This window comes from Poecile atricapillus, chromosome 26 (assembly GCF_030490865.1).
Source record: "Poecile atricapillus isolate bPoeAtr1 chromosome 26, bPoeAtr1.hap1, whole genome shotgun sequence".
In the NCBI taxonomy this organism is placed as follows: Eukaryota; Metazoa; Chordata; class Aves; order Passeriformes; family Paridae; genus Poecile; species Poecile atricapillus.
This window is the reverse complement of record NC_081274.1, coordinates 3639299-3665968: the sequence shown is the minus strand read 5'-3', so window position 1 is coordinate 3665968 and position 26670 is coordinate 3639299. Positions and strand designations below refer to the sequence as shown.

The 26670-nt window shown below is 53.4% G+C and overlaps 1 protein-coding gene and 1 pseudogene across 1 annotated transcript; one reads left to right on the top strand and one right to left on the bottom strand.

Moving 5' to 3' along the window:
* The window catches only part of LOC131588505 (zinc finger protein 208-like), a 911601-nt pseudogene that overhangs the window by 107855 nt on the left and 777076 nt on the right, over window positions 1-26670 (bottom strand).
* LOC131588571 (zinc finger protein 239-like) lies at window positions 1050-26241 on the top strand. Its single transcript, XM_058857518.1, has 2 exons — window positions 1050-2188; window positions 25360-26241. Exons 1-2 carry the CDS (start codon window positions 1587-1589, stop codon window positions 25658-25660), a joined length of 903 nt encoding a protein of 300 aa, XP_058713501.1. The 5' UTR covers window positions 1050-1586; the 3' UTR covers window positions 25661-26241.

Here is a 26670-nt window from a genome sequence, read left to right as displayed (position 1 = left end):
TGCTCTCTCCCTGCCGACTCTTGAGAGCCCCCCTGATCCGTCCCTCGTCTGTCTCCTGCTCACTCTCGGGTACCCAATCAATCCCCGGTGCCGCCGCCAGCCGAGGGAGCCGATCCCCCAAACTGGGTGAGGCACCTTCAGCTGCACTCAGTGCCCGCCGGCCCGGACGGTGGAAGGAATTGCGGAGGAGCCCCAAGGTGTGTGGAAAAATTGACATCCCCAGAGGTTTCTGTCCACAAGGAAGACAGAGGAGTCCTGTAACAGTAATTTCATTCATAAGAAAAGGGATGATGCCATGGGACATTTCCCATGGGGTCTCTCCAGTTGTTGGCAGACACAGCCTCCTTTTCATCCTAATTTTCTTGGTCACATCTCCCTCTCCCTTTCCCCTTTGGGTGAAGTCCTGGAGAGGTACAGACTTCCCAATGCATCTACTACATACCCCCTTAAAATGCACCCCACTTTTGTATAGGTAACGATATTGATGGCTGCGTTAAGTCTTTGTTGTTCTTCTGGAAGTTGATGAATTTAGCAGGACCTTGGCTGAGCAGCAGTCTGTGTCATCAATTCATAACATTTTGTGCAGCTGATGGCTCCTCCTGTCACTTCCTTATGTCCCCGTCCCTGGCCCTATGTGCAGTGAGGTTGACGGGATCAGTTTGTAAAGAGCCTTTGTTGTTGTTCCTTTGGTGGGGTTCCCCCGTTTTGGGGCCATCCCCCCTGGAGCAGGGTGTCCCCCCTTGGTGCAGGCGCAGGGCTCAGGCAGGGCTGAGGCAATCAGAGCGCGCGGCGCTGATGACTCATCAGTGTCCAGGCAGAGCCGCAGCTGCCAGCGTTCCCCAGCTGGAGCCCAGCTGCGCCCCTCCCCCCCGGGCCTTGGCGCCCCCCTTGAGGGGAATTTGGGGAGGTGGGAGGGGGGAGCGCCAAGGCCGGGCCCCCCCGCGCTGTGGTGGCGGGAGCGGCTGCAGTGGGGAGCGAGTGCGGGCGGAAGCGGCCGAGAGCCCAGCGCTGCCCCAGGCCGAGCTGGCCCAGCTCCATCCGTGCCCCTGCGGTGGGATGCTGTGGGACTGGGGGGGAAGAGGGAGGCGGCAGTGGGTGCTGGGCCTGGGGGCAGGAGGAGAAGGGAAGGAGAAGCAGGGGTGAAGAACAAAATGATCAAAATATCTATCTGGGGTTTTACAGAAGAAGGAGAAGGAGTGTGAGGATGAGTTGGGACACATGAGGAGGAAGAGCAGGACGTGGAAGAAGCACAAGTTTCAGAGCAGGACGTGGAAGAAGCACAAGGTTCCTCCCTCGCTGTATGTGCAGTCCCAGGAGTGTTTCCTTGCCCACAGTCAGCAGGCGACTGGAGAGGAGGATCCATGATTTTCACTGGGCTGAATCTTGGTGTCTCTGAGTTTTATTGGGCTAAATGTTGGTGCTTTGGTTTTTTTGCAGGGGCTGAATCTTTGTATTCTGGAGGGGGTTTTGCCTGAATTTGGTGTTTGGGTAGTTTTTGATCAGTGTTTTGATGTTTGGAGGATGTTTTTGCTGAATCTTTGTGTTTTGGTTTCTTCCAGACACAAGATGCCCAGTGATTTTCTGAGATGAACTTGGGCAAGGAGGAACCGCCAGCCCAAGGTGCTCTCCTCTCTTTTTTTCCTCCTAATCTGGAATTTTCATTCCCAAACTGTGTCCAAATGGAAGAGGAGGAGGAAAAGCCCCAGAGATGCCGCACAAGGAGGGGCTGCAAACCCAGCCCAGGGAGCTCCGAGGAGGAAAGATCTCCCCAGTGCCAGGAACACGGCCAGAGATCCAGCCAGAGCTCAGAGCTGGGGGAGAAGCCCCACAAGTGCTTGGAATGTGGGAAGGGTTTCAGGTACAGCTCCCACCTCATAAAGCACAGGAGGATCCACACTGGGGAAAAGCCCTACGAGTGTGGGGAATGTGGGAAGAGCTTCAGCCAGAGCTCCAACCTGAGGAATCACCAGAGGATCCACACAGGGGAACGGCCCTATGAGTGTGGGAAATGTGGGAAGAGCTTCACAGATGTCTCTGACCTGATGAGACACCAGGTGATCCACACAGGGGAACGACCCTACACCTGCTTGGAATGTGGGAAGAGCTTTGGGTGGAGCTCCAATCTGAGGGCACACCAGCTCATCCACACTGGGGAGAGGCCCTACGAGTGTCCCGAGTGTGGGAAGAGGTTTCAGACCAGCTCCCATGTCCTCGTACATGAGCGGATTCACACAGAGGAGAGGCCCTTCCGCTGCCCCGACTGCGGGAAGGGCTTCAAGCACAACTCCACCCTCACCGTCCACCGGCGCATCCACACTGGGGAGAGGCCCTACGAGTGTCCCAAGTGTGGGAAGAGCTTCTCACAGAGCTCTGAGTTGACCAAACACCAACGGAGGCACCAGTAAGGGAAGCCCTGCGAGTGCCCCGAGTGCGGGAAGAGCTTCGTGCGCTGCTCCAGCTCCATCCGCCATGGGAGGATCGGCGTTGGATGATCCCCAGTGACCCCCGTTGGGCAGAGCCCTGGTGATCCGTGGTCCTGGTGATCCGTGTTGGGAAGACACCTGGCTGGAAGGCTCCACATCTTCCTGGCTCCCTCTGGGCACCAAGATGAACACCGGGGCAGGAACATCCATTGGGACACAGACCAACAATGGGAATTCCTTGGGGAAAGCAGATTTGTTGACTTTCAATCCCAGAAAATCTTTTAAATTCAATCCTATCTTCTGGTGGTATCAAGGAATACTGGATGGTCTTGGAGGTCTCTTCTAACATCAGTGATTCCACAAGTTTCATTTCCTTCTGCCCAAGGGTGTCTTTCTCAGCAAAATGTTGATGGATTTGGGCAAAGATCAATATTTTGGAGACAGTGGGGTGGAAATGCCCCAAAACAGTTCTTTCCTCCCACCCAACTACGGGGATCATCAGCTGGCATGGACACAGAAATCCTTTACTTTGGGCCTTGTTTGGCTTTTCCCTTCTCTTCATCCTTTGAAAACACCTGAAATTGGGGAAAAATAAAGACATTGAACTAAGATATGTGTAGGGACTTCGAGGGCCATGGACATGGTGGGCCATGGACATGGAGAGTGACATGGTGACACATGGATGTGGCCATTCATGGGGACATGGGGGGACACAGGCACAGATGGAGATGTGGGGGACAATGCCAGGGATGGAAACATGGTGGGGACACAGCCATAGGTGAGGACATGGTGGGCCATGGCCAGTGACATGTGGGGCCATGGCCGTGGCCACTGCCATGGGGGGAACTTGCAGGGGCTGTGGGGGATGCTGGGTTTGAGGGAGTTGAGGGTTCCTGGCAGGGACTTGGGGCTTGCTGAGGGCTTTGGGGAGCCCAGGCCGAGCGGCTGCGGCTGCGCTGGGAGCCCCTGGCGGAGGTTCTGGGGCAGCTGCTCAAGGACCCCCTGGCCTGGAGCCCCAGCCAGGCATTGGGCTCCTGGAAGGGAATGAACGTCCTTGTGCCCAGGAGGGAAATCCCAGCACCCCCAGGGTGTGTGGGGCAGCTGAGAGGCCACAGCAGGGAGGGGAAAGCCAGACAGAGCTGTCCCCCTTCAGAACTGCACCCCAAAAATCCCCAAACTCAGGAATTGCTCCCAGGAAAAAGCTGCCAGGATCTGTTTGAATTGAGTGAAAGGGGGGATAGGAGAGGTGGGGTGGTGGACTGGTCGGCAGTGGGGCAGGGGTGGAGGAGCAGGAGAAAAGAGGGTCATGGGAGCCCCATATTGGGTTTGGATGAGTCTCGCTCCTCCTTCTTCATCCCGCCTCCTTCTCTTCTCTGGCTCTTTTCCTCCATATCTTCTCCTGTTCACCCCTGGCCCAGCGCCCAGCCTTGAATCCCCATTTTTCCAATTCCTTCACATTCCACGGGAGGAGCTGGGGCAAGCCAAGCTGGGGCAGTGCTGGGCTCTTGGCATGGTCCAGGTACCACCCATTCACCCCCTCCCCAAATTTCCCTGGTGGCTTCAGGGGTCCCAGTGCTTTTTAGGGTTTGCTGGGTGCCATGCTGGAGTTTGGTGTCTCCCAAGGAGTCCCCAGAACAGGATGACACATGAGGGGGACACACGGGGGTCCTGATCCATCCTGGGGCAGGGTCTGTTCCTGCCACAGCCCCCCCGCGGGGTCACCCCATGTCCCTCCCCACTGCCCCCCATAAACGGGACAGGGGCAAACTGGGAAGCTTTACTGGGAACACTGGGAGCAGCCAGGCAGGGGCAGAAGACAGCAAGGCTGGGGGGACACACGACCCCTCCAGAATCAGCACAGGGATGGAGCGGGGGCTCCTGGCTGGGTGCAAGGCCACGGGGAGGGGCTGCGACCACCAGAGGCTCAGGAGCTCTGTGGGCAGAGAAAAGGGGGTGACATCAGGCTGGGGGGCCCCGGGGGAGCACACACATTCCAGGAGAGGGAGGATATGACCCCCAGGACCCCCCTCACCTTCTTGCACAGGTAGAAGCTGAGCCCCCAATCCCCATCAGCATCTTGCTGTGGGCGGCATCCGGTGGCATCTCTGGGGGGTCTGCAGGGGTCAGGATCCCCCCTAAAACCTCACAGGGACACCCCAAGCCCTTCCAAGCACTCTCCCAGTCTCTCCAAGCCCACCCAAGACCCCCAAACCCTCTCCCAGTCCCTTCCCAGCCCCACCAGGACTCATCAGGAACCCTCTCAGTCTCTTCCCAGCACAATGAACCACATCCCAACCCCTGCTTTCCAATCCCCAATCTCCTTCCAGCCCCTCCAGGCTCACTCAAATCCCTCCCAGTGACACCCAGCACCCCCAAACTCCTTCCCTGTTTCCACCAGGACCCCCAGAACCCCATCCCACCCTCTCCAACATCCTTTAATCCCTTTCCCAGCCATTCTTGACCCCTAAACCCCTCTCCCAGTTTAAATCAGTCTATCTCAAACTCCCTCCCAGGTACTCCCACCACACCCCAAACCTCTTCTGGGCTCCCCCAGTGCCTCCCCCGCTGCCCCTGGCGCTGTGGGGGCCGGGCCGTGCCCCAGTGCCGGCTCAGGGGGTGCTCCAGGCTGACGTGCTCCACCTGGCAGCTGGAGCTGAGCCCGCATTGCCGGGGGCGGTTTCCAGCAGCACCAGGAGCAAAAGACACAGAATACAAGCGTACAGCAATTTACATATGGGGAGGGTCCAGGGGTGGATACAAAACTTCAACCAGTGAGGGATATCCTGGGGAGGGGAATAGGACACATGGACCAATGGGGTGCTGTGGATTAGGGGATTTCCAAAGGGGACGTCCAAGCAGGGGGTTGGCATAAGGCAGGATTGACAGGGAACATTGGGGAACAAGGGGCAGGGTGGACAAGATTGATAGGGAAGGTGCTGGAAAAAGGGGTTGGGATACAATGATGGGCAGGGCAGGGGAGGAGATAACTTTGGGTTAAACCAACAAAGCAGGGGGGTAACAGAACAAACCAATTATACAAACAACTTCAAACTTTAAATTAAACAAAAACACACCACAACATCTCCCCCTTTTCTGTTTAAAAGGCAGAGCTGTGGTTTTGGGGGATCCATTCTCATTTTGGATACACGTCTCCCCAGCAGGGCTGGTCACTTGGCACTTCTCCCTGATTGACCTCTGCAGTGGGAGAGCCCTGGGAGGGCTCGCTGAGCCTTGTCCAGCGGGGCCTGCGGGGCCAGGCCGGTCCCTGGCTCGGCTGCAGGGGGGTCCCAGGGTGTGAGGATGGAGGGTTTGGGACGGTTCCAGTCCTGGATACAGGGGTGCACGGGGGTCCTGCTGCAGCGGAATGGGAGTTCAGGGGGGTCCCTTCCTCTGTTCTGGGGTTCAAGGGGTCCCGGTGCCTGAAAATGGAGGTTCAGGGGGTTCCAGGTTCCAGATAAGGGGGTGCAGGGTTTTCCAGGGTTGGGGAAGGGGGTACCAGGGGGTCCCAGTGCCCCAAAATGAACGTTCAAGGGGGTCTCTGTACTCAGGAAGGGGGGTTTGCCCAGAAATGGAAGTGCAGGGGTTCCCCATTCCCAGTGTAATAAATGGAATTGATTCGTGCTAACTAAATCGTAACTGTTACTAAAGTTGTCGTTAGAAACTATCAAGAATCAGTGTTATATAGCAGATGTACCCCTTTGCAGATGTTACATGTCAAAATTAAGGTACAGGATGTAGTTTAGAAGATAAATGGTGTCTCAAGACCAAAATGGCCTTGAGATGGAACAAAATTAGGATGAATCTAGGCATTGGGCCTAAAGATTAGAAAACAGAGGGCTAATTAGTAGACTAACATAACACAACGCTAAGTACACACATGCAAACCTGTAAGGTTATCCAAAGGACAATGAGGAAGAGAAGAAGCCTTTGCCAAAAGACCATGAAAAGAAGACTGAAGACCCCCTAACAACAAGTGAAGCATGTGCCGTAAAGAAAAGTGACAGTCAGCAAAATCGGAAATAGGAGGAAACTTATGGGAAACATTAATGAATAAGCACACAGTCTATAAGTTTAGCTTGAAGTGCTTTGCTCTGTAGGTGGGGTGAGGTGAGAAGCCCCCCCCCATACCCCGGTCGGTTTCTGCTTATGCCTTAACCTTTTGTAACCACTGGTCAATTATATTCACATATATATAAATATATAGAAATATATATCTGAATATATCTACTAAATTGTATCTCTTTTTACTAAATTGTATTCTTTTAATACATTGTATTATTTTATTATTTTGTATCCAATTTATTAAACTATATTATGAATTAATTACATTTGATTGTTTGGAAATTTGAAAGTCATTTATAACACTACTATATCAAAAGCAGGTAAAAGTGATTACAAACTGTGCTATATCAAAATCGTTGTGATTATAATAATTTGCAAAAGCCAGCACATAATAGCAAAGGTCAACAACAACATAGTTATTTATCACAAACACAGGGCAGGTTTTTCCCTTGCATGGAGCACTTGGGCCTTCCCCGGGCCCCTTCTGCCCTCCCGCAGAACCAGAGGCATTTTCCAGCGCACACAGTTTGTAAGCAAGAGCCGGCTGCAGCCCAGAAGGCTCCAAGCGCCTCCTTCCAGGCTGACTCTGCAGATGCCGAGGCTGCTCTGGGCTCTGCCAGGCTCTGCTGGGGCTCAGCTCTGGGCGAGGCTGGGCCCGCTCTCCCCTCGCAGTGCTCCGGGCAGCTGAGTCACAGCGGGAGAAGGACAGGACACCTCAAGGGACTTGAGATTTAACAGAGATTTTATTCAAATAACTGCCATAACAAACAGGCTGTCCTAACTACCCTAACTAACTAGCAGTCCTAACTACCCTAACTAACTACTTTTCCTAACTACTAAAACGAAAAGCTGGCCTCCTGTGCTTCATCTCCTCCTCTGCTGCTCCCTCAGTTGCTTTGCTGCAGTGATCAGAGGGGTCAGGCTGGAGAGAGGCTTGGCTGATGATAAAAATGGGTGCTGCCCAAGGGATAAAAAAGAAAGAAATTAACTATTACTTTCCAGAGTCAAGTTCCTCACAGGCTCTGTTGCAACAGGACAAAGGGGAATGGTTTGAAAGTCAAGAGAGGGAAGTAGGCTCAGATTAGATCTAAAGAAGAATTGCTGTAGCAGGAGAGTGGGGAAACACTGACAGAGGGAGCCCAGGGATGTGGGAGGTGCCTCCTCCCTGGAAACATCCAGGCTCAGGTCAGGCAGGGCTCTGAGCCACCTGATGTGCTTGAAGATGTCCCCGCTCGTGGCGGGGCACCAGGTCCAGATGAGCTCGACAGGAGCCTGCCAAGCCAAAGCAGGCGAGGATTCTGCTTGCTTTGCGTGTGAAAAGCAGCGGGAGTGGAGATGATGGGAGGGGGGCCCCACAAGAAAAGCCCTCCCTGGCACTGCCGTTTCCCCCGCAGCCGCTTGGCATTCACCTGCAGCAGCTCCTGGGCAGAGTAGCGCCGCTCCTCGTCCGGCTCCAGGCTGCACTCGAGGAAGTCCCGCAGCAGAGCCGACAGGCGCCTGGGCTCCTGCAGCTGCGGGGTCCCGTTCTGCCGGATCAGAGCGCGAGCCTGCAGGAAAAGCAAACACAGAGCTCTGACAGCTTCCTCCACACCCACAAGTGCTCACATCCAGCCCGCTTGCTCTGCCCCAGCTCCCCGGGCACTTTCCTCCCTGGCAGAGATGCTGCTGCTCACAGCTCATTCTTCTGGGCCAGCCAAAAAACTCAAACCCTGGTGCAGCCACAGCCATTGCAACATCCAAATGATCTTGCCTTCAGAGCCGATTGCATTGGCTGACTTTGTCAGTAGGAACCTCCATCAGAAATAGCCCATTTTGCTTCTCCAAATACAGACACCAGCTTTACAGGCCATTTTCAAGAGTCACTGTGGTCTGCCTCTGTTATTTGAAGGGATTCTTACATCAAATGCATCTCTGCAGTGCCACTGACACTCAAGTAAAAGCATTCCTGATGCCCCATGCCAGAAACTGCCAGGCAAGGAACAGCAGGTTTGTGTGGCTGAAAGCTCAGGCTTGGTGACACAGAGAAAGTAGCTTGGACTAGGAAAGAAATATGTTAGACTGTGGGGATGCTAAACAATCATCTTCATATTTTAGACAAGTTTCCCAGTGAGAAGAGCCAGGGGGAGTTCATCTCACAAAACCTCTTTTAGAAACTCCTGCAGAAAACTTGTTGGGTTTGGGTGTTGGGGCTGGTTTGGGGTTTTCTACAAGACAACATTAGAGCTGATGCACTTGCTTCATGTATTTGGGTCATCCTCACAAGAGCTGCAACAGCTTAAATCCCAAAGCAAATTGTTGCTGGAGACTGCAGAATATTTGTCTGTGTTCATGCTCAGGTGCTGTGGGAATTCCCTTTGCGATTTGCAGAAACCTCCAGCTGCTCCTCCCAGTGCAGGGTCACCCTGTGCTCACAGGCCTCTGCAAAGCCTGGAGAATTTGCCTCTTACCATGGCCCCCGTTTGCTGGAAGTAAGGAGGTTCTCCTTCCACCATCTCGATGGTCACAATGCCAAAGGACCAGATGTCCACCTTGGGGCCGTAAGGAGAACTGGTCACAACTTCTGGGGCCATCCAGTGAGCAGTGCCCACCATGGAGCTGCACTGGTCCTGCTCAGGGCTGAGCTGAGCGCAGAGGCCAAAATCAGCTGAGGGCAGAAACAAGCACTGTCAAAGGCAGCTGCAATGAGGAAACCAAGCACAAAGATTCCCCACTCTCAGTCTGAGAATGCAGTGCTGAATCCAGCTGGAAAAGTCCTCAGGGCTGGAGGCAAGGAAAGATGGAACTGGACCCTTAAAGAGGCCCTCAGCTTTCATGCTTGGCTTTTACTGATTTCCTTTGAAGCTTTAGATTGCAACTCCTGCCCCTCTGGGAGGGCCATACCCAGAGCAAAGGCACTCCTGACACCCTGCTCCTCTCCTGAGCTCTCTGCACGGGGCAGCCGCTCTCAGCTGGCAGCAGGGGCCGGGCAGTGCCACCAGCAGCACTTGTGGGGCTCTGGCCCTCACTGGGAAGCAGCCCCACAGCCGCACCCCGGGAGCGCCGTGCCTGGCCAGGAACACCCACCCAGCTTGACAGAGCCGTCCATTCCCAGAAGGATGTTGGAGCTCTTCAGATCTCTGTGGATCACCCGGATGGAATGGAGGAAATCCAGGCCCTGCAGACACTGAGAGACAACAAGAAACACGAGGGAAAAATCAGAGGCTGGAATATATCACACAAGAAAGGACAGTTTAGAATTCTGCCAGCAGCAACTTTGCTGTGACAGCCCAGAAGTGCAGTGCAGACAAGCTCCAGGCAAAAGGTTCAAGGCAAAGCTGAGAACAGTAAATCAGATCCAAAATAGACAGAGAGTACCACAACAGTTGGAAAGAGGACAAGAACAGAGTAGAAATGCAGTGATATTTTCAGGCCATTCACTTCAGAGGCTCTTTCCTCTCCAGCTCATAAAAACAACACAGAAACAATGGCCTGAGCATGGAGCCACTCTGTTCTCACAGCCTCTTTGGAAGGACCATGGTGTCCCAGCCACGGGAAGCACAAGCAGGATCCCTCACCTCCTGACTGACAGCTGCCATCTCTCCTTCAGCCATGCGTGTCTGTCTGACAACGTCCTGCAAAGTTCCTCCATCCATGTATTCCATCACCAGCCAGAGATCTCCATCAACAAGGAAGCTGGAAGAGGAGAACAATGGCACCCTTGAGATGAATGTGCATTGCTCAATTCCCCCAGGGAAAAGCCTGGAGTGGAGTTTTGTTCCCAGGTCACTTGTCAATGAGGACAGAATCAGATGGAGAGACATTCCTGCCAGGCTGCACAGGCCTTGGAATCTGCACAGTCTAAAGGAGAAGGAGGCACCTGGGAGAAAGGAGAGGCCTTAGATGGCAAGCAGGTGAAAAATGCACTTCAGCAACAGCCCAGCTCAATGTGGAACCACAACACTTGCCCCCAGCTGCTTCAGCATCTGAACTCATCATTTCCACCATTCCCTTCGGAACAAGGCAACACAACTTGCAGAGTTATCCAGGGGAGAAGGCTCTGCAGCACCTGGGGCAAAAGCAGTCAAATGCTTGGAAAACCTTGCACAAAGTCCCTTCAGAAATAGGCAAGGCCATTGAAAAATGGACAAATGAGGCATTTCTGGAAACAGGAACCTGGTCTTCCTGGCACCTGTAGCAATGGGAAAGGGCTGAGAAGAAGAAACCAAGGAAAATAATTTCTACCAGGGTTTATCAGCACTTGCTGTAAAACACAGCAAATGGGGTCAACTTGAAGAAAAAGCCAAAGCAAAGCAACAAAAGCACATGGAAGGAGTGAAGTGCCAGGCTGTTGTTCTGGGAAGATATGGCTGGGTCAGGCATTTTCAGAACAGGCTACAGACTGGGGATGCCAGGAAAGATGAACGCAGGGCCCGTGCACGGGAGAAGACCTGAAGCACTCACCTGTCCAAAGAATTGACAATGTTAGGGTTCTTCTTGTCCTTCAGGACCACGACCTCATTCACAGCTCGTTCCCTGTTCTGCCCTCTCAGACTCATTTTCTTGATGGCCACCTGAAGGGACATCGCAGACCTTGAACTGGAGGAGTCTGTGGCAGGAGGCCACAGCAAACACGGAGCGAGTCTTTTTGGAGCGACCGAGCCGGGCTGTGCCAAACTGCCTTGGGATGGGACAGCAGAGCTCAGCAAGTGCCATTCCCACAGCCCATTGCTCTGCTCGCTGGGGGCTGTTACAGGACTCATGGCCAGAGACATTTGGCTCTGTAAGCTCTGCAGAAATGGTGCCTCAGCTGTCAGCCTCAGAGCTCTAACAACATTATCTGCACCTACAGTCTTCTCAAATGACCTCAGCACTCTCAGGATTATTATTTCAACATATTTTGCAAGCAGGAGGTAATTCTGTTTCTGTGCACACAGAGCAAAACAGCCAGGAACCCTTTAGCAATTCTATGGCATTTGGCCATGATTTCAAATGTCCCTGCTCTGTTTGGGATAGCACAACAAAGCAAACGTGCACATCCATTGCTCAGATAATCCCTGTCACAGCTGCCACTGACACCAGACCCAAACACAGCTGCAGGGTTTAGGAGAGAGCTTTGCTCTAGACATCCATCTTCTCATTTCTCTCCCTGTCTCTGTGGGGACAGCTGCAGTAGGACTAAAACCCCAAACTGAGCCCAAGCAGGATCTCTCCTTAATTAGGCCTTGAGGTATCCTGTTGAAACTCAGGATGATAAAATTGCTAAATAGTGTTCCTGTCCGAGGCTGGGATGAAGGTAAATTGGGTCTCAGTCTCCACCAGCTGATGCATTCACACTTTCAGACATGAAGACCAAGCCAGCGTGTCCTGCTCTGACAGACACCGCTGCCCTCCTTGCCTTCCTTTGGGCACTTCAGAAGGACCAAGTCTGTCCCAGCTGTGCTCTGCAGGCTGACACTGCTCTGCCTTCAGAGGAGCAGCCTGTGCAGGAAAGCTCTGCTGGGCCCCACAGCTCCAGCCACAGCTCCCAGCAGAGGGGAAAGGCCTCGAGAGCTGCCAGACGTGCTGGGCGTGTTGACACTGACCTCTCCTCCAGTGGCCCTGTCGAGTCCTTTGGAAACGGTTCCAAAAGCCCTGGAGACAAAACAGCAGAGAAGAAAGAAGCAGAGCTTTAGGCCCTGGCAGTGAAAGCCAGCCCAGACAGGAGATCTCTGCTGCCTGCAGCGTTCACAAAACACCCGAGTGCATCCACCCTTCAAACAACAGCACAGCAGCCACCAGCCCTCTGCCATGCAAGGTGTGCAAGAGAAAACTGAGGCCCAACATGAAGGAAAAGGGCTGGAGGAAATCCCAAATGTCCATGCTGAATTCCTTCAGTTCAAAACCTGAGGTGGGGGATGGGTGTGTAAAGAACTGGAAAAGAATGTATTTCATCCTTTATATATTTCCTGCCTGAGACCTGCAGGATCCCCAAGGGCCCTGCCAGCAGGCAGGTGATGCATTTTCCCCTCGAGTGCAGCAGCTCTGTGTCTGTTACTGAATGTATGGGCTCTGCTACCTGTGCTGAAAAGAGCACTCATTAGTTCATCTCTGGTTTCTGTTTCTAAACCATTATGTTGATAATCCTGACTGATGGATAATTTTTGAAACAAAATATTTGAAAGAAATCTTCTTGAGAACTGTTTTCTGACGGTCACAGTCACCTCATGGTGAGTTGCTCTTTTAGGCAATCCAATTCCAGGGACAGAAGATCTTCCAGGTGCCGCTCCTTGCTGCAGACAGGACACTGCCAGCCTCAGGGGCCTTTGACGGTGCCTTCTGACCAGAGTTATCAATTCTGATCAGCACTGAGAGACAGCAGCATCGTACCCCAGTGTCTGAAGGGGTTTGGGGCTCTCCTGACTTCTCACAGGATCCTGCACCAGCAAAATACCTGGGCCCTGCTTGTGCAGAAGTAACTGCCTTGCACTTACCCTTGGCCAATCTGCTCCAGTTCCAGGTATTTCTCGGCAGGCTCCCCCACGCTCACGGTGTTCCCTGAAAGAAACCACGTGGAAGATGCTCCCTCTCAGATGAGAGCCAGAATGCAGCCCCACTCCCTGGGGCCGGGAGCCCCTTGCTCTCAGCTGGGGAAGGACAATAAATGACCCTGTGCCATTCAGCTGCAGAGCAACACTGGGTGCAGCTGATGCTGAGACACACACACAGCACCCTGCTCTGGCACACAGGAACAGAGCAGACGTACTCAGCTGCATCAGGCTCCACTCCCCACTCCCCTCTGGCTGCAGGGCTGTGCTGCTGTCAGAATGTTCAGCCCAGGATCCTGCAGCACAGGGAGCTTCAGTATCCTCTTCAGGAGCAGAGGGAGGTTCTCCATCCTCTTCCCAAAGCAGTGCAGGCTCCTCGTCCTCTTCCCAAAGTGCTGCATGTTCATCATCATCTTTCCAAGCTGCGGGATGTTCTCCGTCGACTTCCCATGCTGGAAGATGTTCTCCCTCCTCTTCCCAAGCCACAGGATGTCCTCTGTCCTCATCCCACACTGGGAGATTGCCATCATCCTCGTCACTTGCCATGGGAGCTTGGCCATTCTCATCCCACACCAGGGGACATCCACCGTCCTCATCCCACACCGGGAGATGTCCACTGTTCTTGTCACACACCGCGGGAGCCTCGCCGTTGTATTCCCAAACCGCGGGGTGTTCGCCCTCGTCTCCCAGAACAGCGGGAAGTTCACTGCTCTCTTCCTCCTCTTTGGCCTCCTCTTTGCAAGCAGAGGGAGCCAGAGGAGGAGCTGATGCTGCTTTGGTGCCCTGTGGACAAACGGGAGCGTGAGGGACGGGAAGTTCTATCTCAGTTATCACCTTCTTTATCCTCAGCTACACATCCAGCTGCACTAAGCAGAAATAGGGTTCAGAGCTGTTCAAACTAACAATGGGCAAAAGTTGACATTGCCACTTATTGTTGGGAATTCCATATTCCACCATGGCTAAAGCCAGCAAGCAATCTTCTGCCTGCAAAGCCAGTCCTGCAGCTCTTCAAAAGCTCTTCAGCAGAAACAGAGAAAACTGCCAGGGATCTCTTTGATGCTGCTGCTGCTGCTGCAAAGACACTGACAGGAACTTTCCTTCAGCCTCCCAGGCTGGCACTCAGCTGCCACACGCTGAGCTCACAACTCGCTGCACAATTCTGAACACCAAAGCTTCCTTTGCCACTCACCGAAGGAGGAGCTGCTCGGGATCCACGCGTGAGGTGCCCTGCAACGGGAGAGGGAACATGAACCAGATGTTGTTAGGAAAAAACTGCCTGTGGTGGGAAATGAGCAAGGCAAGCCTGAGAGAGCATTTTGCTTTCACAGCATCCCTCCAGGAGCCACAGGCCCTTCACACAGCAAGCAAGAGAGCAGCACAAAAGACTGGGCTGTGTCAGCTCTTGGCTGGAGCAGCAAACGGAGGGAGTTCCAGGCTCTGCTGCCACAGACTCCCCGCTTGAGGGAACAGAACCCCCTCAGGCCTCATTGCAAATGCTGTGCACACCCCACTGGCTGCAGACACCCCCTTTTTCAGCTGCAGCTGCTGGCAGGAGCTCTCCCAAACCAACCGTGTCCTCATGGCAATTTGGTTACAGAGTCAACTCCGTTCCAGTGGAAGAACAGAAAGCACACAGCAAGCCCAAAGCCACAGATGCTGCACCGAGGGAAAACCTCAACTTACGTGCCAAGTGGGTTAAAAAATACCCCGAATAAGCCACAGAGAACAGAGTGCCAACTGCAGCAACCACTTGCTGCATCATTTTGGCTGCGCTGCACACGTCTGCAGACTGTACCCCTGCAAGCACAGAAGGACACCCGTCAGGGGCTGGGCTGGCTGCTGAGAATGCCTCGGGCAGGAGGATCCTCTGGCAACGAGCAGGCGCCCAGAGCTGCTCTGGACACTGAGGCCTCCGTGTCCCACAGCAACGGGAACACCACGGGGACATGGCAACGTTCCTGTGACACCACAGCAGCCGCTCACGCAAAAACCGCCTGGAAGCTTCTCCTGTGTCACAAAGGAGCACAAAGAATCCTCCCAGGGCACAGTCTATTGCCCAAAGGATCCAAGAGGAACTCTGAAAATGCAGCAAACAAGGTCACCCCATAGGCCAGCCTGAGCACTGAGGAGGAACGAGGACAGGAGAAAACCAAAGCAAACACGACCTGTAGTCACTGATACTGCTGAATAAAACCAACAAGGTTTGTTCCATCTGGAATCTTTGTTCTAGTTCTAAAAACAAGCAAGATTCTCCACTCTAAATATACAGAAGGCAGGAACTGGGGAGGAGGTGGGATTAGGAAGGAGCAGGAGCAGGAGGAGGGAGAAAGGAAAAGGAGGTGCAGGAACAGGAATAGAAGGAGAAGCTGGAGGTTCCAGTGCCCCCTGTGTCCGCAGCACCCCCGGCCACGGGCCCATCGCCCCCACCTCATCCTGCAGGTGAGCAGGGAGGGGGAGCTGGTCCCAAATCTGTCAGGGGGTCCCTGAGAGGGTCTTTTTATTGGGGTGTGTTTGGAACTTGCAGATTGTGGAATTGAGCCCCAAATATTGTCTGGCGTCCCTGGGAGGTTTTTTTTCTCTGTGTGTGTAGGTTTGGATCTTGCAGGACCCCAAAGCTGAGCCCCTTGGGGGATCTTTGGGGTCCACGTGGCCATTGCCCAGTATTGGCTGGGGGTGGACATTGGTCCAGGGGACCCCCAGGAGCGCAGAGGAGAGGAACCCCAGGGACCCCCAGAGTGGGGAGAGCAGAGAGGAGCGATCCTGGATCTCAGGGACCCTGGCAGCTTGGAGAGGTGGGAGCCTGGAGAGGAGACACTCCTGAGATCCCTGGGATCTCAAAGCAGAGCATTAGGGGAAAAAGGGATCCCATGGACCCCCAAAAGCCCCTGGATCATCGCTAAGGAGGACCCCAGAGAAGGGGGAACCCCTGGAGCCCTTGGACCCCCATCATCCCAGGGAAGGGAAACCTCTGGAAGCCCAGAAGTGGAAAGACAAGAGATGGGGAACTCCTGGGAGATTTTTTGGGGCTGAATCTTGATATTTTGGAGATTTTCATGGACACAAGACTCCTGCTGAGCTCTAGACATGGACTTGGGCAGGAGGAGCCTCTACTCCAAGGCACTCCCACTTTGATTTCCCCCAAACCAGGATTTGTCATTCCATGGCCATGGCCAGATGGAGGAGGAGGAAAAGCCCCAGAGATCCTGCATGAGGAGGGGCTGCAAACCCAGCCCAGGGAGCTGCAAGGAGGAAGGATTCCCCCCCGTGCCAGGAAGGTGTCCAGAGATCCAGCCAGAGCTCAGAGCAGGGGAGAGAGCTCATGGCAGGGAGAAGCCCCACAAATGGAATGTGGGAAGAGCTTCAGTCGCAGCTCCCACCTGATCTGGCACCAGAACATCCACACAGGAGAATGCCCCAGCGAGTGTGGGGAATGTGGGAAGAGCTTCACTGAGATGTCCAATCTGATTTGTCACCAGAAGATCCACACAAGGGAAAAGCCCTACACGTGTGGGGAGTGTGGAGAGGGCTTCAGCTGGAACTCCAGCCTTGGGGCATACCAGTGCATCCTGAGTGTGGGAAGAGATTTCCAAGGAGCTCAGGTCTCATCAAACATCAGTGGATTCACATAGAGAGGCTCTTCCGCTGCCCTGACTGTGGGAAGAGCTTCACAAAACTGCACCCTCATCAGGCACCGGCACATCCACACTGGGGTGAGGCCCTACGAGTGTCCCCAGTGTGGGAAGAGCTTCTCACAGAGATAAACCTTGACCAAACAGATCTTCCTGACTCCCTGTGGGCACCTGGGTGAACACTGGGGCAGGAACATCCATCAGAACACAGACCAACAATGGGAATTGCAGATTGACTGGCCCTGAAGATTCACCAGAATGCAGAGATACACCCACAGCCCCTGGAGAAGCCCATGCCTGAGCAGGGGAATGCCTGAGATGAGGCTGTGACCCTGGGGGACACCTGTGGGACAGAGGGGCCCCGCTGGAGCTGCCTGTCCTGGAAGGTCTGACCCTGTGGCAGAGTGACCCACGCTGCAGCACTGTGAGGGGGCTGCTCCCCATGGAATGGACTCAGTTTGGAAAAGTTCCAGGAGACCTCTCGGGTGGGAGAGATCCGAGTGCAGCAGGGGAATGACTACTGTCCCTGAGAAGCGAGAAAAGCCACGGGAGATGAACAGACCGTGGCCCCATCCCAGCTGGCGGAGCCTTGGAGCTGCCGTGGGGGCCGTGGGGCTGCCCCGGGGGCTGCGCCCCGAGCCGGGGCCCCTTCCCAGTGCTCCCAGTGCTGGATCCAGCCTGGAGCAGCCAGCGAGGGCTTCAGCTGGGACGGCAGAGAGGCGCTGCTGGGGGGTCCCGGCTCACTTCGCTTTGGTTGGCTCTTCCCAACCTGGGGACAAACGATTTTGGATGTTTTGTGCAGGAAATCTCTCCTCTCCTCCACTCAGCCAAAGGGGTTTGGTGCGGTTTTCCCTTTTGGGGGGGAAATCAAAGCAATGCACCAATTCTCCTAATTAGACGTAGGAGAAGTGAGGCTCCACGGCTTCCCGCTGAGCCAGAGCCACCCAGCAGCCAGGGCTGGGCAAGGCGGGCCGGGAGCTGCGGAGAACTTTGTGTTGGGAGTTCAATGGCGGCTCGGGCCGGGCCCGTTCCAGGGCTGTTCCTCATCCCCGCCTTTCTCCTCACGCAGCCCGGGGCGGGCCCTGAGAGCGCGGGGCGGGGCTGTGCCGTGTGCAGAGCCCGACGCTGGCTGCGATTGGCTGCTTCTGCTGTCACTCGTGGCTCTGGCGCGCGCTGATTGGGCAGAGCGGGGACAAGCCCGGCCCCGCTGGCGCCCCCAGGGCGGCCGTGGGGCAGGAGAGCCGCCATTGCCGGAGCGTCTGTGCGGGCCCGGCAGCGGCGGCAGCAGCGGCCGGAGCCCGGTGAGGCGGCGGCGGAGCTCGGAGGCGGCCCCGGCCATCGCAGGTGGGAGCCGCGCTCGGTTCTGCGGGGGCTCGGGGCTCGCTGCGGGCCCGGGAGGGGGCGGCAGGGGGCTGTGGCGGGTGGCTTGTGCCGTGGCCGGCCCGTGTTGGCCCTGGGCTGAGGGCGCTGCGGGAGCGGCTGCCCGCGGTCTCCTTGCCGCTGGGGCCTCGGCAGGAGGCGGTGGCGGAGCAGCGCTGGCTCGTCCCGCTTCGTGTCGGGAGGCCGGAGGTGGCTGCGCTGTGCCCGGGGCTGGGCGGGAAAATTCCCGGCGCCAGAGGTTTGTGTGGCCCAAGGAGCCAGAGGAGTGGTGTGCGAGTGACTTTATTGCTGCCCAAAGGGAGAGGCCATGGGCCATTTGCCATGCGCTCTCTCCAGTTGTTGGAGGACGCGGCCTCGTTTTTGTCCTGATTTTCCCGGCCGCATGTCCCTGTCCCTTTGCCCAACACTGGCGGAGGTGCTTGGAAGGTTCAGCCTTCCCGATCCGCCTGCTGCATGTCCTTTTTGTATAACATCCGATATTCCTGGCTCTGTGAAGTGTTTGTTCTTCTGGAAGTTGAGGAATGTGTTGGGACTTGGTCTGAGCAGCAGTCCTTGTCAATTAGTAACATTTACTGAAACTGGTGGTTTCTCCCAGTGTTTCCTTATGTACAAGTCCCTGGCCCCATCTCCAAGCAGATTCACTCATTGCCTCTGTTTTTTCTTCCTGGGTGTTCTTTGGTTTTGGGATTGCTCTCAGTGCCCTCATTCTCTGTCCTTTTGTAGCCGTTTGTGGCTCAGGAGGCCTGGCTGCCACCTGCATCCCCTTGCTCAGCTGCTGAATGAGCTGCACTCAGCAAGGTGTGGTGCATGGTAAAAAGATGAGAGTTGCTGTAGCACATGAGAGGAGAAACAGCATTTGTTTAACCCATGGTCTGCCAGGGAAGCAAAAAACCGTGTCCCATTTCTATCCTTTCCACGTTTGGACAAGTACATGAGCTGCTTTTTTATTTCCTTTTTAAACTGTTTTACTACTTTTCCATTGCTGTCTATTTGCCAAGAGTACTTTGAGTTACTTAACTTTTCCACAAACTCTGCCTCGATTTTCTGCTAAAAGATAATCTGATTCCATCCCATGGTGAAATGTTGTGTTCCTCATCTGAGTGGATTGGTTGGAGGGAAGGTCAGGAGCTGGAGCTGTCTGGTTGGTTATTATTTCAATGACATCCTGTAATCTAATTATGCCATTAAAATGATAAATGGTTTCTCTGGTACCTGATAATGAATTCATCAGGGTTCCTGGGGTCTGGTCCATGGTATTGCAGGATTTGTTCTGGTGATCGTTCGTCTTTTCCCCAGTTTTGGGTGCTCCCTCCGGATATGCGAAATAAAAAGAGCTCTATAACTCGCAGAGTAGTTATAAGAGTAGGTATGAATTTATTCAGCACTGAGGTGGATGGGGGATATCTCCTCCGAAAAGCATGGACACCTTTGTGATTTGGTTTTCTCTTTTTATCTTTTTCAGACTAGGTTTACAAGATACGCCTAGTACATATTCATTTTTTAACTCTGCTTGTCCTCACTTCATATTACAATTAACTCCATGCCCCTTTCATTCCTCTGGCCACCTTTTGGAACTTGAAATCTGTTCTTTCCGGCATAGGGTCTGAAGAATCTCCTTTATCTTGTGGTGCCTTTGTCTTTGCATCTTGTTTGTGTATTCCAGCTCCTTATCTTACCTTGCAGTCTGACTCTTTTCTTGTTCTTGTGGATCAGAGTGTCAGGGTATGGTTTTTGTCAAACCCCCCTTTTAGTCAAGCATTTCTTTGTGTTTATTTCCTAATTTTTAATTTCTGTTTCACTCCAGCCAGGACTGCATCAATTGTCAGCTTTTCTCTCATTAAATCATCACATACTTGGATTCCCAACTGATTTCTTTGAACTTGTGGTAGCAAATAAACCCCAGTGGTCTGATACAGCCTATATAACATAGACAGTGACAGCACATGTTGGAGTGGGGACAGGGATGATTCCCCCCCACTTGTTTTAGTGAAGTTTTCACAACATTCTCCATTTTCTATTTTCCTTTGCAGCTTAACCAGTTTGTGTTGCAGAGTCAGATATCCTCACAATGGGCTCTGCCTTTAGCTGTGCAAATTCCATCTGTGCAAGCAGGCAGAGCTTGGGCTGAGGGGCAGAGGGAATTATTCCAATTCCTCCTGCAGGCAGGAAGCCCCTGGCCCATTGTGCAGGCTTTGTCCCATCAGTGTTAATTTGCATTTCTAAAGCTTCTCTCCCGGCAGCCTGGAACAAATCTTCTCTTCCAGGGCAGCTGTGGGTGATTCAAATGTTCTCCCCAATTCCCTGCTGGTGCCTTTGGTCCTTTTCTTTTTGTGACAAAAAATATTCTATTAATGGTTTATGAGTTAAAGGGTCACCTTTAAAGCTCTTCTAGTTTTTCAAAATGCAGCTTAAAGGTGAACATAAGATAACTCATACCATCATTTTGCCATCACTACGAACCACACACAAACATAAAAAGAAAAATTACAAAGCAATCAAGTGTTTTCTTTTTCTTCTGCTAAAATTAAAAAGTGATTCTCACAACATTGTCCCAAACAGAACGAACAATATAGAAGTAAAATTATTATGAAAAATTATTCTAACAGTGTGAACAGTGAAAAATTATTCTAACAGTATTCACTGAAACTGTGAAAAGCAAAACCTCTTTAACAGTGTCTTTAGAGAAATAAGGTGTTACTTGATTCTGGTCAGGATGTGCAACAGGAATAATTTCATGCACACTTAGGCTGGGTGTGCAGAGAAAATCATTCCATGACACATGAGTTTGACTAGATTTTTCCAAAACTTTATACAGTCTGACCCCATAGAAATCCTTTGGTTTAATGTTCATTGGTTTGAAGGTGTGGAGTTGTTAGGATTTGGTTTCCTGTTGCACCGGGATTTCTGTGCCTGTGATGTGAATTAGGTGGGCACTCCTGGATTTCCTGCTCAGCCTTTTCCAGACCAGGTGTCTCCAGCTGTGCCTGGGGCAGTGTCTGGGGTGGATGTTGGTTGATGTTTGCTGCTGGGTGTTGATGTTTTGTTGATGGTCGTTATCTTGGGGGGGAATCTATTGGGATATTCCCAGTCTGTTGAGATGTTAATTTCATCTCTGCTGAGTGGTGGAACATCCCTTAAAAGACACCTTTAAATTTCCTTTCCCCAAGGCAAAGGCAAACCAAGTCCCTTTAGAGAAATAAGATTTGAAGCCATTTTCAAGTTGGTCTATTTTGGCAGCAGCTAATCCCAGGCAGGGCAGAGTGTGAGTGTAATTGAGAGGCAGAGTGGAATTGTCCCGGTGCCTTCCCCAGCAGCTGTGGCGAGGGCAGGCACAGAAAGGGCTGAAGCTGCAAGAGTGAGAGCAAGGATTGTCCCGCAGTGGCTGGAGATGGCAAAGGAGGGTGGCCAGGCCGAGGATTTGAGCAGAGGATCTGTGGGCAGGCCCAGGGGCTTCCCCCGCTGGGGAGCCCTGGCTGCTGCTGCGTTGCCTTCAGTGCAGGCTCAGGGGTGGCCTGTTTAATATTCCCTTGCAATTCAGATTTGTGAGTCTGGAAGAGCCATGGATGGGGCATCAACCATTTTATTTTTTTCATTTTGTTAAGTTTTCTTCTCTTTCTTATATGTACTCCATAACATTGAGGCTATCTGGGGGGAAAAATATTCATGCAATGCTCAGGCTAGAGCAAAGACTCCTCAGTCCAGCTCCTGCAATTCCCTGTTAATTGTAAGAACTGTACCAGCTCCATTTTAGTCCTGCGAAATGTTATTTCTGAGATAACCTGGACCCTGTCTGAGTCAATTCACCTCAGGCCTTCAGTCAAAATAGGTCTCAAATATTTAAACATTTTCTCTTCCATTTGGAGGTTTTTTTCAGACACTCAAAGCTGCTTTTTAGCCTGAAAATGAAGCCATTTCACAGAGGCTTCCTCTGCCTCTTCTCCTTGTCCTCCTGACTGGATCAAGTCATCCACATCCTGCATTAAGCCAGTCCCTGGGGGTGAGGTCAATTCCTTTGATGTTTCCTGCAAGGCTTGCCCCAGTCAGGCCGGTGCTTCCGTGCATCCCTGCAGAAGGACCGTCCATGTCTTGAGCATTTTCCCTTCTACCTCTTGTTGCCAGCCCAAGGCAGAATTGTGTTTGCATCCTCTGGAAGTGGGCAGATCCCCAGAAAGCATCTTTTGCATCAAGTTCTGAATGGCAGCAGTGTGAGGAGGGCACCTGGTTGAGGATGGTGTAAGGATCTGAGAGTGTGGGGTGCCTCGGTTTCATCATCTTATTTCTTATTCTTGGGTCCTGCAGCATTCTGTGGATTCCATTGGATTTCTTGTTTGGCAGGATAGGAGCATTCTAGGGAGCCATCCCTGGCTCCCCAAGCCGTGCCTTGAGCAGGACTCACAGACAGGCTGTGAGCCCTTCCTTCCCTCCCTTGGAACAGGGGATTGCTTTTTGACACCTCCTGTCCTGGTTGCTTCAGGGAAATTTGGAGAGGCTCCATATCTAATTTTGCCAATTTCCCTGGGGCTGCTCACACCTGTGGGTTCACTTCAGCCTAGGCTCTGCCAGACATTTGACACAGAGGTACAACAGAACCAGCCTCTGTATCACCTTTTGCAACAGTAATTTGCATTCCCCATTTAGCCATCAAATCCCTTCCCAGTAAATTACAATCACAACTGTGAGCAAATAAAAATTCCTGCATTTTAAACTCATCCCCCATATCTGATAATAGTGGCTGAATACAACACACACGCTTATTTTTCCTGCTTATTACCTTAATAATTAAAATATTCCTTAAAAATTTTCCCCCCTTAGGTGTAAGATTCCGAGTGGATGGAGAGGCCCCTGTGTCCATCAGGAAAGGTCTCCTCTGGATCCAGAGCCACCCTGGATGTTCCCAAGGGCTGCAGTGTGGTGGGTCCCTGGTGGAATGGGAGCTGTGAGAGCGCTAAGAATCCGTGTCCATCAAGGGCTGGACTTGCTGGTGCTGAGGGTGCTCCTGTCTGTGCTTGCAGTGTCCTTGTGCCCTGCAGCTGGAAGGCTGATTCCTTGCCAGGGGCTGTTTGGGTGGGCTGTCTCCTGGCCAGGAGGGCAATGCCTGTGCCAGGTGCTTGTGGCCGAGGGTGTCCCCTGGGTGCTGGGGCCCCCTTGGGCCCTGGGCTTGATCCCTCAGGGGCTGTAGGAACTGTGCCATGGCCTTTGCCTTCAGCTTGGCCTTTTGCTCATCCCTTGCTGCATTCAGCTGCTGAGCCTTTGGGAGCAAGTGCTGCAGGGGCTTCTTGTGGCCCTGCTGCAGCCCCCCTCAGTGCCTGTGGGTGCTCATGCTGTGGCAGCTGCTGAGCTTTCTGCAAAATCCTTCCTTTCTCCAGGGACTCAGCACAAAATGCTTAAAAGATCATCTGGATCCTTGCAGGTCTAATCCCCATTTCTGAGCTGTTCCTTCCTGGTGCTGGCTGTGCTGAGGCTCCCCTCCCCAGCCCGTATCCCAGAGCCGGTCCCTGTCCTGCCGCAGTGTCCAAAGGCGGCCCCCCCGGCGGGCAGGGCCGGCAGCTCCACGGGGCCGGGCAGCGGCCGGGGCGTCCCGCAGCCTCCTGGGGGCCGGGGGCCACTGCCGGCCCTGCCCGGGGGGTGCTGGGGTCAGGCAGCGCCCGGCGCTGAGCCCCGGCTGCCCCACAGCCCCGGCCCGGCCCCACAGCTCCCCACAGGCCCCCAGCCCGTGCTCCCGGTGCCGCAGCTCTGCGCCCGCTCCTGCCGCTCCCAGCTCAGAGAAACCCCCTGAAATCCTCACCTCCTTCTTTTCCTGTCCTGGAAAACTGGGATACAAAAGATCTGAGTCAGCTGGGTAATTCTGAGGATAAGACCCTTCTGAAACATATCCCAATCCTCAGTATTTTTCTCTTCCTTTTCCTTTCCATCATCCTTTTTCTTACCCCATAGATTCCTCCTGCTCTTTCTTGCCTTAAGCACATTCCTGCACACTCCCCTTCAGCCAATCCCTTCCCAGCACACCAACACCATCCATCCCCTGTTGTCTAAATCCCTTCTGGACTTCCCTTATTGCCCCCCTGGGTGTCCATGTCCTTAATTCCCTCTGGGAGAATGTGCAAACGACTTCCACATGCTCCCAAGGGACCCTTGAGAGATATTTTGGGGTCATCATCCCTTTGTCTAGGATGCCCTTCTAACATTCCATTTTCTTCCCTCAATGGTCCTACCTGGAGCCCACCTGTGCCCCTCCCAGGCCTTGGCGCCCCCCTTGAGGGGAATTTGGGGAGGTGGGAGGGGGGAGCGCCAAGGCCGGGCCCCCCCGCACTGTGGTGGCGGGAGCGGCTGCAGTGGGGAGCGAGTGCGGGCGGAAGCGGCCGAGAGCCCAGCGCTGCCCCAGGCCGAGCTGGCCCAGCTCCATCCGTGCCCCTGCGGTGGGATGCTGTGGGACTGGGGGGGAAGAGGGAGCCGGCAGTGGGTGCTGGGCCTGGGGGCTGGAGGAGAAGGGAAGGAGAAGCAGGGTTGAAGAGCAAAACGGTGAAATTATGTACCTGGGGTTGTGCAGAAGGAGGAGGAGGAGTGTGAGGATGAGTTGGGACACATGAGAAGGAAGAGCAGGACGTGGAAGAAACACAAGGTTCCTCCCTCCCTGTATGTGCAGTCCCAGGAGTGTTTCCCTGCCCACAGTCAGCAGGAGACTGGAGAGGGGGATCCATGATTTTCACTGTGCTGAATCTTGGTGTTTCTGAGTTTTATTGGGCTAAATGTTGGTGCTCTGTCTTTTTGCAGGGGCTGAATCTTTCTGTTCTGGAGGAGGTTTTGCCTGAATTTGGTGTTTGGGTAGTTTTTGATCAGTGTTTTGATATGTGGAGGATATTTGGGCTGAAACTTGGTGTTTTGGAGATTCTTAGATTCTTACAGGCACAAAATCCCCAATGACTTCCTGAGAAGAACTTGGACAAGGAGGAAACCCCAGTCCAAGACGCTCTCCTCTTGTTTTTTTCCTCCTAACCAGGAATTTTCATTCCCAAACCGTGTCCAGATGGAAGAGGAGAAAAAGCCCCAGAGATCCCGCATGAGGAGGGGCTGCAAACCCAGCCCAGGGAGCTATGAGGAGCAAAGATCCCCCCAGTGCCAGAAGCATGGCCAGAGATCCAGCCAGAGCTCAGAGCTGGGGGAGAAGCCCCACAAGTGCTTGGAATGTGGGAAGGGCTTCAGGTACAGCTCTGAGCTGCTTTGGCACCAGGTGATCCACACTGAGGAAAAGCCCTACAAGTGTGGGAAATGTGGGAAGAGCTTCACCAGCACATCTTACCTGATGAGACACCAGGTGATCCACACTGGGGAACGGCCCTACAGCTGTTTGGAATGTGGGAAGAGCTTTGGGTGGAGCTCCACCCTGCGAAAACACCAGCGCATCCACACTGGGGAGAGGCCCTACGAGTGTCCCGAGTGTGGGAAGAGGTTTCAGACCAGCTCTGATGTCCTCGTACATGAGCGGATTCACACAGAGGAGAGGCCCTTCCGCTGCCCCGAGTGCGGGAAGGGCTTCAACCGCAACTCCAACCTCACCGTCCACCAGCGCATCCACACTGGGGAGAGGCCCTACGAGTGTCCCCAGTGTGGGAAGAGCTTCTCCAGGGGCTATCACTTGACCCAACACCAATGGAGGCACCAGTAAGGGAAGCCCTGCGAGTGCCCCGAGTGCGGGAAGAGCTTCGTGCGCTGCTCCAGCTCCATCCCCCATGGGAGGATCGGCGTTGGATGATCCCCAGTGACCCCCGGTGGGCAGAGCCCTGGTGATCCGTGGTCCTGGTGATCCGTGTTGGGAAGACACCTGGCTGGGAGGCTCCACATCTTCCTGTGTCCTTGTGGGCACCTGGATGAAAGCAGGGGAATGAAAGTCCATCAGGACACAGACCAACAATGGGTATTCCTTGAGGAGAGTGGATTTGTTGACTTTCAATCATAGAGAACTTTTTTCCACTGCATCAGGAGCTCGGTGGGCAGAGAAAAGGGGGTCACTGGGCAGTGGGGGTCCCTGGCGGGAGCACACACACTCTGGCGAGGGAGGACACAATCCCCAGGACCCCCTCTCACCTTTTTGCTCAGGTAGAAGCTGAGCCCCAGCACCAGGAAGGTGAAGCCCAACATGGAGCCCCCGATCCCCATCAGCATCTTGCTGCAGGTGGCATTTCACGGCATCCCTGGGGCATCTGCAGAGGTCAGGAACCTCAAAACCTCTCACAGACACCCCAAGCCTCTCCAAGCTCCCTCCCAGTCTCCCCCAGCCCACCCAGGACCCTCTGAAACCTCCTTTGCAGTCACTAATTTTAAAAACTGATGAATTTTAGAAAAATTAGGGATCTTAGCTAGAGATAGGCCTTGCTGGAACTAGTTAGAGTTATTGATTAAGTGAGAAGCAGGATTTGAGATAATGAATCTTAGACTTAGGTAAAAAATTGCTTGTCATTGTATGTTTGTTCAGCTGTGCTTATAATGAGAAAAGAGAAACTGATAAATCAGCTCAGGAAGATCACAGACCTTACATTTGGAAACCCATTTAAACGTCACAAGGGAGGAAATTGGAGTTGAACCAAATGTCATTTGTAATGTCAACCATTGTAAAGGTAGAAAGATCAGTGAGGAAGAGCAATTTTTTTTCATCTCTTGATGACTCCTCACCAAAAC

What these genes read in the sequence shown, in the direction of transcription:
- LOC131588571 (XM_058857518.1), top strand. Translation starts at nt 1,587, where the DNA reads ATGAACTTGGGCAAGGAGGAACCGCCAGCCCAAGGTGCTCTCCTCTCT. An exon ending in TGTCCCGAGTGTGGGAAGAG is followed by an intron (nt 2,189 to 25,359) that starts GTTTCAGACCAG and finishes ATGTGGGAAGAG; the next exon opens with CTTTGGGTGGAGCTCCACCC.